The sequence below is a fragment of the Trachymyrmex cornetzi genome, unplaced genomic scaffold (assembly GCF_001594075.2).
Source record: "Trachymyrmex cornetzi isolate Tcor2-1 unplaced genomic scaffold, Tcor1.1 scaffold412, whole genome shotgun sequence".
Lineage (NCBI taxonomy): Eukaryota > Metazoa > Arthropoda > Insecta > Hymenoptera > Formicidae > Trachymyrmex > Trachymyrmex cornetzi.
Window position 1 is genome coordinate 344689 of NW_017298876.1, and position 18230 is coordinate 362918.

An 18230-nucleotide genomic window follows, 5' to 3' on the forward strand; every position below is an offset into this window, starting at 1 on the left:
TGAGCAAGTAATTTTATACGTAATCACTAGAATTCATTATCTAATAGTGGAGATATTAAAAGGAGCCATTATATCTACATTGGCCATAATACCACCTTCTCCTCTATAGAATTTCAGAAATAAATGCGCGATAAATAAATGTACCGATAAATATGAGGTATAAATACAAACGTATGTTTTCCGCTTGAAATAAGATTTTATGTATTAAGCCATTTCTCGTAGAATGCGTAATTAATCTGAATATTTGCGAATGTAAAGATCGCAAAGTTACTTCGGTAACTTTTATTGCTCGTAAATAACTTCCTCCCACGTACCTAATCAATATCCACAGTCCGAGAACAATACGTTTGCTGTTTTACGAAAACTTGCTACGGAAATATTGATTGACTGTTCGCGCATCGTTGTGTAACATGAACGCCTGTTTATGTCTATAACAACAGGAAATACAGACAATGCCGATTGTAATGTTATCTATACATTACATTTGCAATATCGTTGAAATGACATAGAAAATATTATGTAACCGACAAACGTTACCTATGACCTATCTTCTCTTTTGTTAAACAAAGATTTATATTACAATATTTCGAGCCGGATATGTATAGGTATGTTTCATAGGCCTTTTTAATTACATATAATAATTTATGAGATGCCCATGAAAGATATTATATATTCACTGTCACATTGTGATCCACGGATAATTATCAAACCGCTCGCAGCGAAATACGGAATAATAAATTTACGGTACATGACTACGTGAAATTCAACACAAGCGCGAAAGTGCAAATTTGAAATACGATGTTATATCATACTACAACTCGATAGCCATTGAGCGTCATTTCCATATCATGTTACACGGTCTAATTACGATGTTATGATATTCGTCCGAAATTATGTCGAAATCATGAGGCACGAACGTTTGTGGTTGTTTACACGTTGAATATCGCAAAAGCGTTGGATCAATGTGTCATTTACCTTCGTATCGTCATAATGCGCATAAAGTTCACAGACCAAACGCATTTTTAATCGAATTTTAACTCAGCTCGACCGCGACGATGGCTTACGCTCCAAATCCTCTCATGCGAGATCGTCGCGTGGGATCTATAAGTGACTCAGCGTTCGGAATGCGAGAGGGGTCTCCACGCAAAGCCTCATAAGCTGTCTGTGTCTGCATCATGGGAAAACGCGTGCGATGCACGCTTCTAACGTGCATTTTACTTTGCTTTTAAACCGACGACGTGTGACGCGTGTTTATGGCCATTTTAACTCAGCGTCGCCTCATTAGGCCGGATAATCCGTCCCCTCTTCTATGTTGAAAAATGCAGCGGTGTCCTAACGGAATTCATTTAAACCTCGCATTTTGCATCGCGAATTATTTACGTTGATTTTCTGCCGAGCATTTTAAATGCATTTCACTTCTCTTTATCCCAGAGTTGACAGTGTCATGAAAAAGAACCTACATTCACTGCATTAACTTACAAAACTTCTCTCTTCTAGCTAGAATATATTTAAAAATTTTTCATACAACAGACTGTCGTTCTTCGTTCTTTGCTTCGCAACAACTGTCTACTAAACAATATATGTCACCGTATGTCGAGCTTTATGTCTTATGGAAACAATTTGTACGGAGTCTAATTTCAGAGTCCACCAGCACACATCCCAAAGTGCACATGTCTCGCTGGGAGGTGGCCTATTTCTAGAATCTGCCACGTCTCGAGTTTGAAACTCGCATGATTTAATTTTCAACTCGATATGTCATTTATGGTATTAATGGTGACACGTAAGATATTCCGTAGTTCATACATGCATTAAGTATGAAATCAATCTCGCCATATATTCACCTGTATGACGTTATAATTACTAATTTGACGAGTAATGGAAAGTCGATTTTTTTTACAACAATTTATGCACCTTTATTAAATTATATACAATTACAGTATTGCCGAAAAAATCTTATAATTAGAATCTTTGTTTTTTTTTCAGGAAAGATAACAAGATAGAAGAATATATAAATTAGTATATCAATGACTGCGTTTAGCAGAAAAAACAGCTTTACAACTATTGTAAAATTCTTGAACGTGATTGCTATATATTTAGATCCAATGAGGAACTAAGGGCAAGACCAATCATATTAAAGAATTTAACAATAGTTACAAAGCTGCTTTCTTTGCTGAACGCAGCCATTGGTTTCCATGTTTAAAAAATCTTTTTAAAAATATCCTTTTAAGAAAGCGGTTTGCGAATTATCTTTATGTTTTGATACAGCGTTAAATACTAATGTTTTGTAAATATTGTAGTTCACTTCATCAGATCGAGAAGCAACCTGATATGCCCTGATGAAGAGAACTGCAAAGTTTACAAAACATTGGTATTTAACGATGTATCAAGATACGGAGATAACCCGCAAACTGTGTAGCTTCTTTGAAGAAAATCCCTGGTGGAAGTCTCAAAAGTAATATTCTATTAACTTTAATAATTATATACTGATAAATTTATTATATTATTAATATCATTAATTGTGAGTTTTTGTAGTTTAATAATGAGATGCTAATCCGATTACCGATACAAACCATTCAATTACTCTTTTGGATATAGTACTGTACATAAATTGAAATTAATGATAATAAGGCTGATTTAAATATAATCGGAAATATTGGTATGTATATTGAATACTGCATATCGATAGCAATACTAACGACATTACCGGAAACGATCGGCGACATGCCGTACCTCGCGTGACCAAATATACTATATATCCGACTTTTAGAGTCGGCTAGAGTGGCCTAAGTCGAAGGTTCAAGGATACTGCAGGGAATCCTCGTGTTCGTGCGTTGTAAAAAATCATATAACGGTAAATGGTGTAAAAAAAGGGGCAGAATTATTAGGCCGGTGCTGACGTAATTGGTAGTGCGCGAGATATCCGCGATAAGTGGCGAGGAGACATCGTTCGCTTCGTGACTCCCGTTCCGCTTCCTTCTCGCAAACTCCGAATGGCACGTACTTTTTTACGGATGTAACGAGAGAAACAGCGTGAACACGAATTATCATAGACCAGTGTTTTAATCCTCGGTTCGTGATCTCGTTTAATAACACAGGCGGTCCGTCCGATTTTGTCTTCCGCTTTGTTCACGACTTTCCTTCTTGATGCGCTCTTCCTTTGCAACTTTGTTATTCTAACGTTTTGATGGATGAATTTTAAACTCTTATATTTCCAACTTATATTCTTAACACGTGTTAAGATCGAGTCTCGTTTACGTCGCTCTCGAAAGCTACTTGTTTCCAACTTATATTCTTAACACGTGTCAAAAAGTAATGTCATTCACTTCCAGCAGTCACGACCCGAAATCATTTTACCATGAGTTAGGACATTTCATTTTTATAAATTAATTACTTTTATATTACTACTTATTTTATATATGAGATAGTTTTTTCAAGATAATTCGGTTCACGTTGTTGAAGTGATTAGGAGAGAACTTCTAATTTCTAAAATGATATCGGATATATATTAATTAACTGCATCAATCAAACACCAAAATATATCGTGCACGCTTATTCTGATCTAAGTATACATTTCTTTATTGTCATTTTGTATTGATGGAATATGATAGCTTTATGATTCTCAAGAGAGGCTACTAATGGGAAACATTGACAATTCTTCTCTCGAATCTATCTTATGTACACGTGTAAACGTAAAAGCCTTTTGTCATTCGAATCGTGAGATGGAGGATTCTACCAATGAAATACATTTTATTGTCGTCAGTCAAACGGTGAGCACATTACATGTTGCTTTTATCGCTTATTTGCTTCTTACGCTAAGAAAAACTGATATTTTTACGTCATGCTATTGATATTAACGAAGGCCAAGTATAATAGGCGAAGGCATAATAAGAGATGCTTTTAACATTGTTGCATTGAATGCTACAAATATATGTACAGTAGTTGTTATAAAATTTGTGCTAAATTTAACACATTTTACGTGTCTCAAACGATTCACTCAAATTTATGTGTCAATTTAACATAAATATATCATATTTTAAAAAATAAACACAAAAAAGGTAATAATAATACTGTTTATAAACAAACATGGAAATTTTTCAGTAAAATTAACATGTATGATATGTTATATTAATATAATATATTTTATTCATTTATTTTTAGAATTTAAACATACACTGAAAAAAATGCATATGTTTTACATGAATATTATATGTTTATGACTGGAAAATTATTTAAATATGATTGGAAATTTTCTTTTCCAGATTTTTTAAAATAAAAATACATATTAATGGTAAAATATATATGAAAGTACTATTTTTATGTAAAAATAACTTGTAATTTTAAATTTAAGCGATATTTTTACAACGTATAAACGGAAAAAACAGTTTCATACGAAATTACAGAAAAATTGGAATTTTACATTTATTGTATGATTGTTATAGCCAATCAGAATCTGTATGCTCAACGCGCCAAAAAAAGATGAGCGAGGCAAAGAGACTAGGTCTGCTCGTCTTTATATTTTACATTTTGGATGAGAAATTCCATATTCAATAGAATTCCAAAAATACATATTGCATGTGAAGTTAACATGTGTAATTTTCCATGTGGATTGCATTACTATACATAATTATGTTAGTAATATCGTAAAAGATTCAGTATAATCATATAAATACTTCTTTCAGTGAACGTACAATTATAGCTCAGCGTGTTAGATTACTATTCCAGAAGTAGGTTCGAATTCCGTCGATACCGTATATGCGTTTTCAAAAATTGCAAAATGTGCGACGCGTAATGTTATAATTAATGAATTGTATTTAAACCATAAATTAATCCTATATATATGAATAATAAAAAAGTAGCTTATGTTAAAAATTAAAAAAAATTTTTTTTCTTATATCTGAATTTAATTCCTATATACATTTAACGTTTAATACACGTATAAAAATTAGTATATGAAGCCATGTACGAAACGGTCATATAGAAACGGAAATTATACGTTTTTTATAGAGGCATACCAACATTGTATTGTACGCGTGTTCCTAACGCGTTATGTTATTTTGTATGTAAAATTCCAATGGAATCTTGAAAATACATATTGCATGTGAAATTAATATAATCTGTAATTTTCCATGTAGGCTGCAATATTACATGATTATGCCGAGTCAGAAAAACAGCGTAATCATATAATTTCACACAAAAATTTTTTTCAGTGTGTTTTAAAATACGTTACTTTTATGTTAAATTTACATTCCATGTATATTAATTTTTATAGTACTTGAGTGAATCGTTTCCAACACAAATACAAAATATTTTTTACTATGTACAGATATAATGTATCAAATATAAATATACATAATAAATCGAAAAAATATTATAAATATAGAAAAAATATATGTATATATAATACTCTTATGTATGTATAATATTATATCGTAACTTTTTTTTATTACTTTGTCGTCTGTGAATGGTTCGTTGATAAATTGTCATGTTTTGAATGGGAGACACATAACTTACAAAGAGTTAAATTCAAGGACCAAATTTTAAGCAGTATACTCACTTTGTTTACCAAATGTGTCTTGGACACTAAATTTACTAGCACCCGTACATAGAATTTAGAAATTACAATTGAAAGAAATTTTAAGAATTAATTAAAATCGTATCTATTGTGTATCTTATTTAATTCGACTATTGTGTGATCTATGTTGACCTCGCACTATTCATTAACTATTATCTGAGCTTTATGAGCAATGTACGAACCACAAAGTACATGCATTCCGCAACTCTCGAAAGCCACTCGGCACAGTCGTATTTTGAATCGTTTTGTGAGGAGCTTCGGCTACAAACTAGATTTTGATAGACCATATTGGACTATATTAAGCGCATAAATGCATTATCCTGTCCGTACTTATACGAAGGAGTAATCCACGAAATACATATAGTTCAAAAATTCAACACTACATTTTTTAAAATATTTTTATTCTATATACTATGGCATATAATTGTGAATATACTATCAATTTGGATTTCCTAGATTATCAAAACTATTACACAAATATAAATCGCAAATTTCTAAGTTCTTATATTTTTTATTCATTATTTTTTTTTATAAAGGTATATCGCTGGATATCTAAATCTTTAAATCTTTAAAAATTATGTTAAACAAATTATTTTACTATGAACCTTTAAAAAGAAAAATTAAGCTCATTGTTTTCAGAAAGGTTATTAATTTACGTCTTTTAAAAAAGAACAAAAAAGGATTGAGCATAATTTTTTTAAATAATTGAATTCAATGAAATAATAATACTTTTTGATATTGCGCAAGTACAACATTGGATGCCTTACGCTTCTGCTCCAACAAGCGGATGATAATTATCATAATGCACTCGCGCGGACTATTTCCTGCCGTTGCTTGCTCCACGATACGTAGTCGCGCAGCTTGCAACTGCAGCCTCGTCCTTGTGCATCTCGGTCATGACGTAGTACACGAAGCTCGATCGAACGTCCAAACACCCACGCTCGAGAAGTTTTCGTTCGTCGCTATCAGACATTTTTGCGCATTCTTTTATTCATCTCAGAATCTGTAAATTCTTTGAACAACTTAGTAAATATTTCTATAACACAAGAGAAAAATAGAATCGAAATATTAATATGCTGAGAAAGAAGTGTATTAAATTTTAATTAATATTTTTTTAAATAATGCTCAACAAAATATTTATTTACGATGTATTTGTAGATATTTAGTAAATATTTATTCACGATAAATAAATATTTACTAAATAATACATAGAAAAATATTCTATTACTAAGAGAGAGAGAGAGAAATGTGATTGCTCAATTTACTTTCTTTGAAGTAACGGTTACCTTTAACAAAAAATATTTTTTAATAATAATTTTAAAATATATTTATTTATTACAAATTCTAGAAAATTTATTATTATGCACTTAAAATAAGAACTTATTTTCTTTTATGAAGAATATTATAAAATTGATCGAAGAAGCAACTTTATGTAATAAATAAATCGAATTTTAATTTAATATTCTTGATTGAAGTATTGAATTTATCAGAATTCAGAGCACATTTTGAACAAATTTGTGAGGAAAGTTTGTGATAGATTTATGGCTATATGAACTTTTGAAATCCTTGAAACACGTAATTATTATTGGCGTACAGTATGTATTTTTTTTTGTACATATCTTCTTCAAGTGCCATACTATCTCAGCGTGTAGCATCTTCCTCTCATACACCTTCACGCGCATATTGATCGTACACAACGTGTATGGGTCGATCTACAGTTTAAACGCCGATTCCGAACGGCAATTTTTGGAGGTTTCCTGGGCATACTACTCGGTGGTTTGCCATTGCCTTCCGAGAGGAACTATACGAATGTAAGAAAATTTTTTGGTTCTGCCAGAGATCGAACTCGGAATCTCTATCTAAGTAGGTATATCATACCTGTACGGTGTTTGCTACACCACGCTTGCGCTTTTATATGTATAGTTAAATTAAATTAATAGTTCTTGTACAAAATAAATATGTGCTTATATTTAATAAATATTTATTAATACTATTCAAACAAATGTTTATTAAAATTTAGAATAATTTTTTTCAGTATAGTCTTTGAGATACATAAGTACCTAATAAAAATCTAGATATCTTCTATGAACACAAATTATGCAATACCGATTAATCGTAAAAGTTGTAACGCAAATTAATAACGAGTTTATAAAACGTTTTTATTTATTAAACTACTTATTATTCTATTGTGAAAATTCACGAGAATTTCTGTGAGATTATTTTTGCTAATGTTTCCTTTTTACGATGAACTAGTTTAACTGAAGCAGCTCAGTAAATGTGCTTTTCTTCGAGCTAAAGACGACGGATCTGCCAAGTAGATGTGACTAGAACGATGAGTGTTGGATTTATTTTGAGTTGACCCACACGGAGAATTCTTTGTAACTCGGTCGCGTCTCCTGCTTGTATTTTTCTTCCGGTTGCTAAGAAAAATGTCACACAGTTGCGATCTATAATAATTCACTTGACTCACAGATTCCTACGCAGTTTTGTTACTATCAAAAGATTCCTGACGATATCTTGCGTACTCCTTCAAAGATATCTTTATAAACCACTTAAGGTTCTTAGTCACCACGGCCATATTGAATCGTGACAGCAGAAACGAGAAATGATACGTTTATTTTTATTACGTGTCATTTGTAAATAAAGACAATTTGGATAAAATGAAATGATGAGATCGTGTTAAAATATTTGTAAAGATGGACGAAAACTATGTTTATCTCCCCTGACACTCACACTGAGAGAAAAATGTTTAGTATTTGTAACTATAATTACATATTACTATAATTATGATTATAATAACAGTAACTATGTATATAGTTCTAGCAACAAATGTATATAGTTGGCAACCTAAAATGACTATATAATTATAGTTATTATAACCATAAAATAGTTGACTATAATTTTATAGTTACTTGAATCATTTTTATAAAAAATGATTTGGTTGTTCCAAAATATAACTATAAAATTATAGTCACTTAAATTATTTTTATGGTAATTTCAACTATTTTATGGTCATTTTAGGTTGCCAAGGTTATATACATTTGTTGCTAGAATTATTTACATAGTTACTGTTATTATAATCATAATTATAGTAATATATAATTATAGTTATAAATACGAAACATTTTTCTCTCAGTGCAGTAAATGATCGTAAAAAGTGCAGTTAAAAGGCACGTGTAAGTGAAAATAGTGTACGCGTGCGCATTGAATAAAAGCACTTTATGTGTCCTTTATCATGTTTTACAATTATTTACTGATTGTCAGGGGGGATAATGATATAGCTTTCGTCCATTTTTACAATTGTTTTAATACTCTTGTCATTAATTCATTTTATCCTAATTGTCTTTATTTACAAATGGCACGTAATAAAAGTTAATATGTCATTTCTCGCTTCTGACGTCACGATTCAATATGACTGTGGTGACTATTCAAGAGCCTTAAAAAGAGAGAATAATTATTTCGTATTTATTAGCAGCAGAAATTGGAATTTATAATGACATTTATTTACAATGCATTGTACATTTAAATGTACCATAGATATCAAAAGAGCAGCCCAATCCCTTAGTTAAATAACATTTATTATTTTAACCTCTATTTGTATAAGAAATGTAAATCAATCCATTTTTTTTTGTAATTAGTTTCTCAGTAAACGATGTCCATATTAACGCATGCACTCAGTAAATAATAAACTAAATTAAAGTTAAATTTATTGTAGTATATTTTCTTAAATTAAATTGTTTAAGTCCATTATTTTAAATTAATGACATATTGAATAGGAGCAGTGGCAACCTGTGAATAAAAAATGATTAAAAATAACTTGAATTGAGTATAATTTAAATTACTTTTTAATATTTTAACATCATAAATTTAACAATGCACAAAATAGTAATCTCTTTCTCCGGTAATTTTTTTTTTAATTTATAGATGTACTCTATATGATAATTGTTATATCGCAAATACATAATGATAATGTGTTACGTAAAATACATATATATGTATGTATATATATATATATAACGCTATAATATCGTGCCTTGAGTCGGTTTATTGGTATCATCAACCTCAGGCTCGTTCTGACGTAATTAATGGCTTCGTCCTGCCGTGCAAGTTGGCGAACGTACATTAAGGCGAGGGATAGTAATGCTAGGTATACGCAAACGCGAAACTCGGTACTTGTTATCGCAAATCTACCGCGGGACTTCGAGTACTCGAGAAATGTTCATATGCATATCCAATAAATTGCTAACTACTAGTCATTAGCGTTGCACTTGTGTTGCTGATATGCAAAGAGTAACACAATAATAATCTTCTATTTTTACGGATAGTGTGAGATGAAGCACAACGTCTTTTGGTAGAAATATGAGAAAAAGGAGCGATATTTATTAAAATAAAATTGAAGTACTTGCGACAAAATATTTAATTTATTATATCGAACAGATTTAACGCATGAAAGCAAGGAACTAGAAAGAAATATGAGAGTAACAGGACTTTAGCGAATTCTAGGTCTTTGAGAAAATCCGGAATTAACTTTGCCGCGTAACAATCTTCTATTTACGCTCCGTTTACTATCCATATGTATAAAATGTTAAACGATTTCTTTGCACGAATCAGTATTTTCAGTTCTATCGCGCTGAGTTTAATGATACGCTGCAAATGATTCATTAATTATCTAATTCATCGGAAGAAGTGCTTTAGTTATGATGTGGAGCGACCTAGTATACATAACAGTTCATGCACCCGCGTGTTATGAGGTAGGCAGATCGATTACCCTTCATCTCAATTTACCTGTAATTTTTTGCCTCGCCTTTTTTTAGCTCCACCGTCTCGGAGCCTTTTTTTAAATCGTCCGCAGTCCCTTATTGATCCGTAATCCACTCGTTTGGAAATATCTCAGTGTATCTTGGAGGATAGGTCAGGCGCTTCGGCAGGTTGAAAATAATAGTGTGACGTCGGACACCCGACGGATTCTGCAGCATTGCGTCATAGATTCACGTCTACCACTGATTTATCTCGGCCCGCGCGATCTTGCGCAGTCACGATATCCGTTATCCACCGAAAATTTTCGGCGAGCTTCCATTAGAAATAGTGGAGATAGCGATATTTCGATGGATAATATCTCACTCAGTTGAAATAATACCGAACGCAGCGGTTGGAAAAAATTACATTTTTTAAACGTTACTCGAATCTTCACAGCGCTTTTAAAAAGCTTTTAAAGATATTTCGCTAGTTTGCCATGGTATATGAGAGTCAGCATTTAGCTTCCAGGGAGACGTTCGATGAAAATTAAGGTCAATAAATTTTATGAAATATTAACTTAAATTTCTTTTAACGTGGCATATTTATTTTTTCGAGAAATAAAAGCATAAATTACATGAGAGAAATTACGAAACATAAATTTTTAAAAGTTTATATCATATCTGTGTGGCTCGGTTTTTCTGGTTACTTGTTGATAATGTAAAAATTATATTTTTTCAACTATGATTAATCACTAAACTGGTGATTTTGTAGTGAGTAACTTTTTAGATCCTGTTTTTCATTTATATACTGGTTTACTTCTGATTAGGTTTAACCTAATCATAATGTACAAATTATATTTTTCTATCTATAGTTAATCACTAAACTGATGATTTTATAGTAAATATCTTTTAAAGATACTAGTACAAAATCATTAGTTTAGTGATTAATTATATAACTAGAAAAACACAATTTTTACATTATCATCAATACAAGTTAAATAAGATTAAAATTAAACTACAAGTTAACCAGATAATGAAAACCCGAGCCTTAAAGTTATCACACTACAAAATCATCAATTTACAAATATGAGGATGTCCTCATTAATCAGCGTTATTAAGCTAAAAAAAGCATTGTTTTTATATTATTATCAATTTAAAGAGAGATTAACTTTAAAGTATATAAGTTAAGTCTAATAAAAAATACTAGGCTTATATACAGAAACAACGGTTTTGCTGAATCTACAAATTTAGCTAAATACAAATCCAAAAATAATTTGATTGAACTATAAAAATAATTAAATAAGACACTGAAGCTTGTTGTTTAGTTTATTAAAAATTTGTTCAGCTTTGCTTTATACTTGAGAGTCTCACATAATTATTTTGACAATTCAAATATAAATTTTTAGGTATTTTATTTTTTCTGTGTATTGTTGTATAGCTTTGTAATTCAATTTCACTGACGTCAAAATGCTGACGTCAAAATGATAACGCTTTAGACATTAATTCTTTATGTTGCATTGCGCCGAGCAATGCTCATTCATCGTTAATCAATGAGCTCGGACGCAAAGCGAGTTGTGTCCAACTCTGATGGAATAACAAATATCGCGAAATGGCGTTGACACGAACGAAGTTGCCACTACGTCGTATTTTATGCAACTTTTCATCCCACGGGTGCTACTTATTTTCATTCAAATACCGCAGACATGGTATGTATCAGCGCGTCTATGCATGTATGAAAGCTTGCTACCGACAGTGTCGTTATTATACGAGCAAACAGGTGTTCGCTTATTCCGGTGATGTCGTTGTCGCATCCGTAAACTCAACATGTTCTCATCATCGTGTTTAAGTGAACGGAAAGAGAGTTTGATCACGTACTAATGTGTCAGCGCTCGTAAACTGCCTGATATGCATTGATATCGAGGATATCCTCATATGCTTAATGGTCATAATTAAATGGTTTGTTACGCAAGGGAGAATTGTCGAATGCATACTGCATGCCTAAATCGTATCTTATCAATATTTTATTACTTAATATAAGCAATTAATTAATAATTATTACTTAATATAAGCAACGTTCAGTAACAAAAATATGAAATAATTGAGAAATAAGTGATATAGACAAAAATTTAATACGGTAAATAGGTTACGTTTTGTTTTATGGATGTTAGCATCATTTTAAAAAGTCAGATACATTTGATATTAATTTTTAATTGATTTATGTAGCTAATAATAACGTAATCATGTAATTTTATTATGAATTTTTGTATTTTCATAAAAAAGTTTATTGTAAAATATTTTACAATAAACCTTTATTGTGTGTATGCATATACATGCATATTTGCAATTATTATAAAGATTAAATCGATAATTATTATAAAGATTAAATCGATACTTTTATAAAATCATGTTTCCTAAATCGTACCACTATAAGGTAAGGCTGATAATTAACAATAATGAAGTTAATAATTTATTGAATACAAATATTAATTACAAAAATAAATGCAAGCCGGTTTTATTTTGATCTTCTTTCGTTATTTTAATAATTATTAAATATTTGATCTTTTTTTGATAAATTATAATAAAATTAAGTATTAGGTAATTACGTACACTGCCATGTTCAGCCACTCTTTTCTTTCAGAGTATTAGTTGATGATTTCTTTTATTATTCTTATATTTTTAATTGGTTTTATATATATATATATATTTATAAATTTAGTATTTCTTTATAAGAGATACAATTCAGAAAATTTATAGGTACAGTTTATAGGTGACTAATTATAGTATGTTACAAAAAATTTATGACAAATCAATTTGTTATTGTTGAAAAACTAAACATGTAATAATAAATTTCCAAAATATTAACCGATTAACGCTCAATTTATTAAACAAAATTTTTTTTTAGTGCCGAAGTATGAGATAAGCGAGTCGCTGCAGGATTCAACGTACTAAAACGTGACTGTCCTCCAATGAGAACAGTGAGCTCTAAATATATTAAGCTGCAATTTCCAATGATTATTTACGTACAAATCAATACTATATGGAAAATATAATAGAAAATTGCTCAAGTGGTATGCATTTGGCAACTCTCTTTTATTATTACACTATTAAGTCGTATAATCTGCTATTTTATAAAATTTTATATACTTTAATCTTTACGTTATATCTTATATAATACTCTTGCAAATTCTTTGAAATGAAATCTCATTCTTAAAAAGTGAAAACTGAGTTTTAAAAAAGAGAGTGACTCAGTTTTCAATCTTTAAGAATGAGATTTAATTTTTTAGAATAAAATTTTCTCTAAAAGTTTTCAAGAGAGACGCACTCGCACTTTGCACCTTGCTTTTGACGCAAATAGTGGATTGTCATTGTTAAATGAAATTGCGAAATGAGGTAGTGCACGTGTCGCTATAATCATATCTAGAGATGATTTTAGGACGAGTGGGATTAAAATCGACTGTCCTCGAGATACCGGGTACATGACGTCGCGTTTTATTCGGTTCGCACGAGCCGTCCGTCCATTCGACGGTTTATCCTGTTGACACGTGTTCCTCGCATCGGAGGTTGAGAACGGTACGGGGAGGTTGAATACGGTACGGCGAGGGTTGAAGGTACGAATTACCGATACGGTTCGCGGCACTGCGACACAACGCATTGGTGCTACGATCGCAGGGGTGGCGATGGCGGCGGCGGTGGCATGGCGGTGGCGGGATGGAGGCGGCGAAGCCCTGCGGCGGCGTCAGAGCCACGTCGCCCGGCTTCATCCTCTTTCGCCGGAGTCAGTCGGCTGCCAGGCGCGACGCGAGCTAGTAGTACCCGGTGTATACAGTCCATCCAGACCTTCTTCGCTGCACTTCGGCTGCGGTCGGTCGATCCCGCTCTCGCCCGATCTCCTTCTCTCCCTTTTCCTCCTCTCGTTCGCATGCGATCGTTACTCCGAGAGCGTCCGTGAGCGAGGACCCGCGGCGGCGGCAGGTGGAAAGCCCGACGTTGTCCATTCTGGCTGTTCCCGACGTGACCCAACGCTCCGCGTTCGACGCTCTCGCGACGCCCGTCATCATCGGCGAATGTCGCCAGCGTGCGGACGCCGCGCCGCGCGGTCCGAGTAGTATCCGTCAGGATAGTATCCGTCAGGATACTTAACATTACACGGAACCAGGATACGTGTTCCGAACTACGTGAATAGAGGAACTGTGCCACGATCCCAACGGACATCTCACGGCAATCGAGTTGCGCTCATTGTGAGAAATCCAAATGATTATCTCATTCTGAAGAAGATACATTGAGATTGAAGAGCCTGAGATAAAATCGAGGAAGCGACTGTACTCCGATTGTGCTCCGGTAATCCTGCTCGAAATTCGAGTCTGTGTTTTCTGACTCGAGAGTCTAAATAACACGGCTATAATCTAAAGCAAATTTCATTATCGTAATTAAGAGATTTGGATTAGATAAGACGTCGAGATCGTCTTCTAATAGTGATGAGAATTTAGTACAAGAGGGATCAAACGGTCAAGGCACAAATTCGTAACTGCAAGAATAAGATTGAAGTGATATCAAGATAAGTAGCTAGATTAAGACGTTTAATCTTCGAAACGAATCAAGACGGATAACGGCCAATCTGTGATATCCAGCTCGAGACGAGACAAATTGGCAGTGCGGATTAGTTCTACAGATAGAGAGTTCAAGCGACGATCACTAGCTGAATAAGATAACACGCTTAAGCAGCTTAAGATAGCGAGATTAACTAGCTTAATTTTGGAGCGAGTCGAGACGGCGTGCAGGAAACGCATATCCAGAGACGAAAAATAAATAAGCGCCGAGTTCTCTGAAACTCCGAGTAACTGGAGCGGTAGCGAAACAAGGGTCAAGATTAAACGGTTGAAATTCGAGGGGAATCGAGACGTATATTTGATATCCAACGCGAGACAACGCATCGTTATCACGTGTCCTCATAGAGTCGTATTCAATACGAAACGAGACAAGTCTCGACGACGGACGCGATCAGCCGGTCGTTGCACTTCGCCTGCTCGCTCCGGTAAATCTACAAACGCCTCCTCGCGATATACCGTTACCACCACGACACACCGATCGGACGAGGCCTCCGCCTTTCGTGTACGTGCGCGAGGAGAGGCTCCACACCGACCAGTACGAACCGGATACCCAATTCCGTTCCCCGAGTCGAACGAGGACACTTTCCGAGCTTGTATTTACTTTTGATAAGAAGTCGCGCATCAGGAATTTAGGAGGATCCTAAACACATCCAACTATCAAAAATACGACTGTTCGTGAAGTGATATTAAATTATTCGAAGATACCGACAGATCTCGGGCTGTCGTAAAGAGGACAGCGATAAGCTGAGTGTATATCGTTGACAGCAGGAAGAAGCGGGTGATTTCAGTTGTCCCTCTGGGATATCCGATAAATTTTAACGTAGTGAAAAAGTGCCGATTATCGCGTGGGAGGAGGGTATAGTCAGGCGATACACGGGAAAATTCCTGCCACTGCTATGCGCACACTGACCGAAGCGATGAAGCATCGCGCGATCAGCTGACTAGTCGAGTTGTTCGGCGGCCGCACCGCTGATAAGGATAATTCTCGGGACAAGCATCCACAGCAACGCCCGCCGCCCACTTGCTCTGTCATGACATTTGGCACGGCGTTCCACACCGAGAAATCGCAATTGTCCAGTGAGAATTCCGCTCGGTATGTATGCTCACATTCATGAAGACGTTTCCGTGCCGTTTCGATTCCTGATGCGAATCTCGATCCGATAGAGATTTATCTATCAGACTAGGCTGTACTTTTTGCAATTTGGGCTACTCAACTTTGCGATGAAAAATGACTTCTTCGCGACCAGTCGCTATCTCGGCTTTTAGCTACATGAAAATTGAGCTCGTTCCAATTGAACGTATATTATGATTAGTCTTAGGCCGGCATTCATAGCCGATTCTACATTTAAGACTCTTAAACAACAATCTTAAGATGTCATGAACCAATCAGACAGCTGTATTAGCATCTTAAGACATTACTTAAGACGGTCTTGAATAGGATGCAGTCTTGAATGGACTATGAATACTGGTCCTATATTATAAGTGAACCGCAACTGGTGTTACAAGTCCTGATTAGCCATCGCAATGGCCGATCATAAAACTGACTGTTGTATTATAAATGGCTGCCATATGGATTTTGAGGAAGCTTTAAATGTTTTGTGATTGATGATTGTAAAGATTGAAACCTGTACACGCATGAAGATTTCATGCTAAAGCTAAGATTGATTTCATTTCTTGCATGGAATGATTTTTTATGTTTGTTTAAAACTAAAATATAATTATTATTTTTCAATTATAAATTTTATAGTTTTTGTTCTTTTAAAATGTAATTTGAACAAGAAGTGTGATATCTATATACTTTTATATATTATAATGTATAATCTAATAATATAATACACGCGGTTACATTATATTTTATTTAAGTGAAAGTCTATATTTTATTCAAAATAAAAAACAATAAATATTTGTTATTTCTGTCTTTCGATAACAAAAATACTAGACTGAGATTAGTCATACTCTAATTAGTTTATACATTTTAGTTTCTCTAATGAAAGAAAACTAAAGGCAAGTAGCAATCTAGTAAGTATTAAAAAATCTAAAGTATTAAAGAATCTCTTTTGTTTCGTTCTTTTCCTACTAGGAAGTGGTATTTGACGAATTTTGGGCTACTCTGGAGTAACAAATTAGCGATCTATGATTCAAAGAATCTTACATCCCTGATCCGAATCAAATTTCGAATCAAAATTGAAATCTGCTTTCGATTGATTGCATTGATATCAAAACTTACTCTCTAAAACTTTGGAGCGAATATCACTTTGAAGAGTGAAATCTTACTCTTAAAGACTGAAAATTGAGCTGCTCTTTCAAGACCAGTTGAATTTTCACTCTTTAGAGTAAAATTCCACTTCAAAGAATTTAGAGAGTATATCCTAGCTCTTTCACTCTTTGATATCGTATCTTATAATTTTATTGTTGCTTTGATCTTTTTAACTACAATCTTTTATGGATACGTATTACGTATTAAATAAATAGGAATAGAAAGTTATAAGAAAATATTGAATGTATGAATAATAGAATTTTTAATAGAATTGTTAAAATTTTTTAACTTTTATCTCACAATAAAAATTGCGTATAGTATTGTTACGATAAACAGCGTCTCACAAAGAATGACAGTTGCACAATGTAGACAATTGTTGATGTTTAAGTTTTCTCACTTATATGTATAGTGCACAAAAGAAAATGTTTTATTTACTTTCAGTCTCAGCATATAGTTTACTTAAAAGAAATACATATGCTAAAACTCGATTTTACATGATTACTTAAAAATTAAAGGAAACCAAAAAATTCATGAATGAATTTCATTGATGAATCTGTTGGTAATCTTTAATCTTTAGGTAATTATATAATTGTGAAAACGAGCCTAAGTCATTTTCTTCCGACTTTATATACATGACGTTCTATTTTAAAATAACCATCATTCGTGCGAAATTTCCATGAATATTGCATTTAATTTGGACAATTTAAATTATAATTTACTCAACTTCATCACAATTTATTATGAATAATATAATTTATTGTAAATTTATGCAACATAGATAATTAGGGTGAATAATTCACGACATAAATAGTCGCTCTTTTATTGAAAGCTTTTAGTGATTGAAACCGGCATTATACCCTTTTTATTTTTCTCAATATATTCTGTAAATCTAATTTTCATTGTCTCACATAATTATTTTCTAAGTGCGATCCAAAGAAAAGCGATCGCAAAAATGCGCTTTGTCATGAATTTGTCCTTCGCATAGAACGTGATTAGTATCTCAATACTTTCTACGCACGTGATTGTGTGTGTACACGTGTGCGAATTCACGCGAGAAA

At 33.1% G+C, this 18230-nt stretch overlaps 1 protein-coding gene across 3 annotated transcripts in view; it reads left to right on the forward strand.

Moving 5' to 3' along the window:
- Positions 1-18230, forward strand: part of LOC108764338 (uncharacterized) — a 78709-nt gene that overhangs the window by 17423 nt on the left and 43056 nt on the right. The window contains exon 1 of one of the 3 annotated variants that reach the window (XM_018512517.1): positions 14541-16008. The exons of the other annotated variants lie outside the window; for them this stretch is intronic. Within the exon in view, the coding sequence (XP_018368019.1) occupies positions 15947-16008 (62 nt within the window). The 5' untranslated portion in view covers positions 14541-15946. Of the gene's footprint in view, positions 1-14540; positions 16009-18230 lie in introns of those variants that run through there. 3 annotated transcript variants of the gene reach the window in all.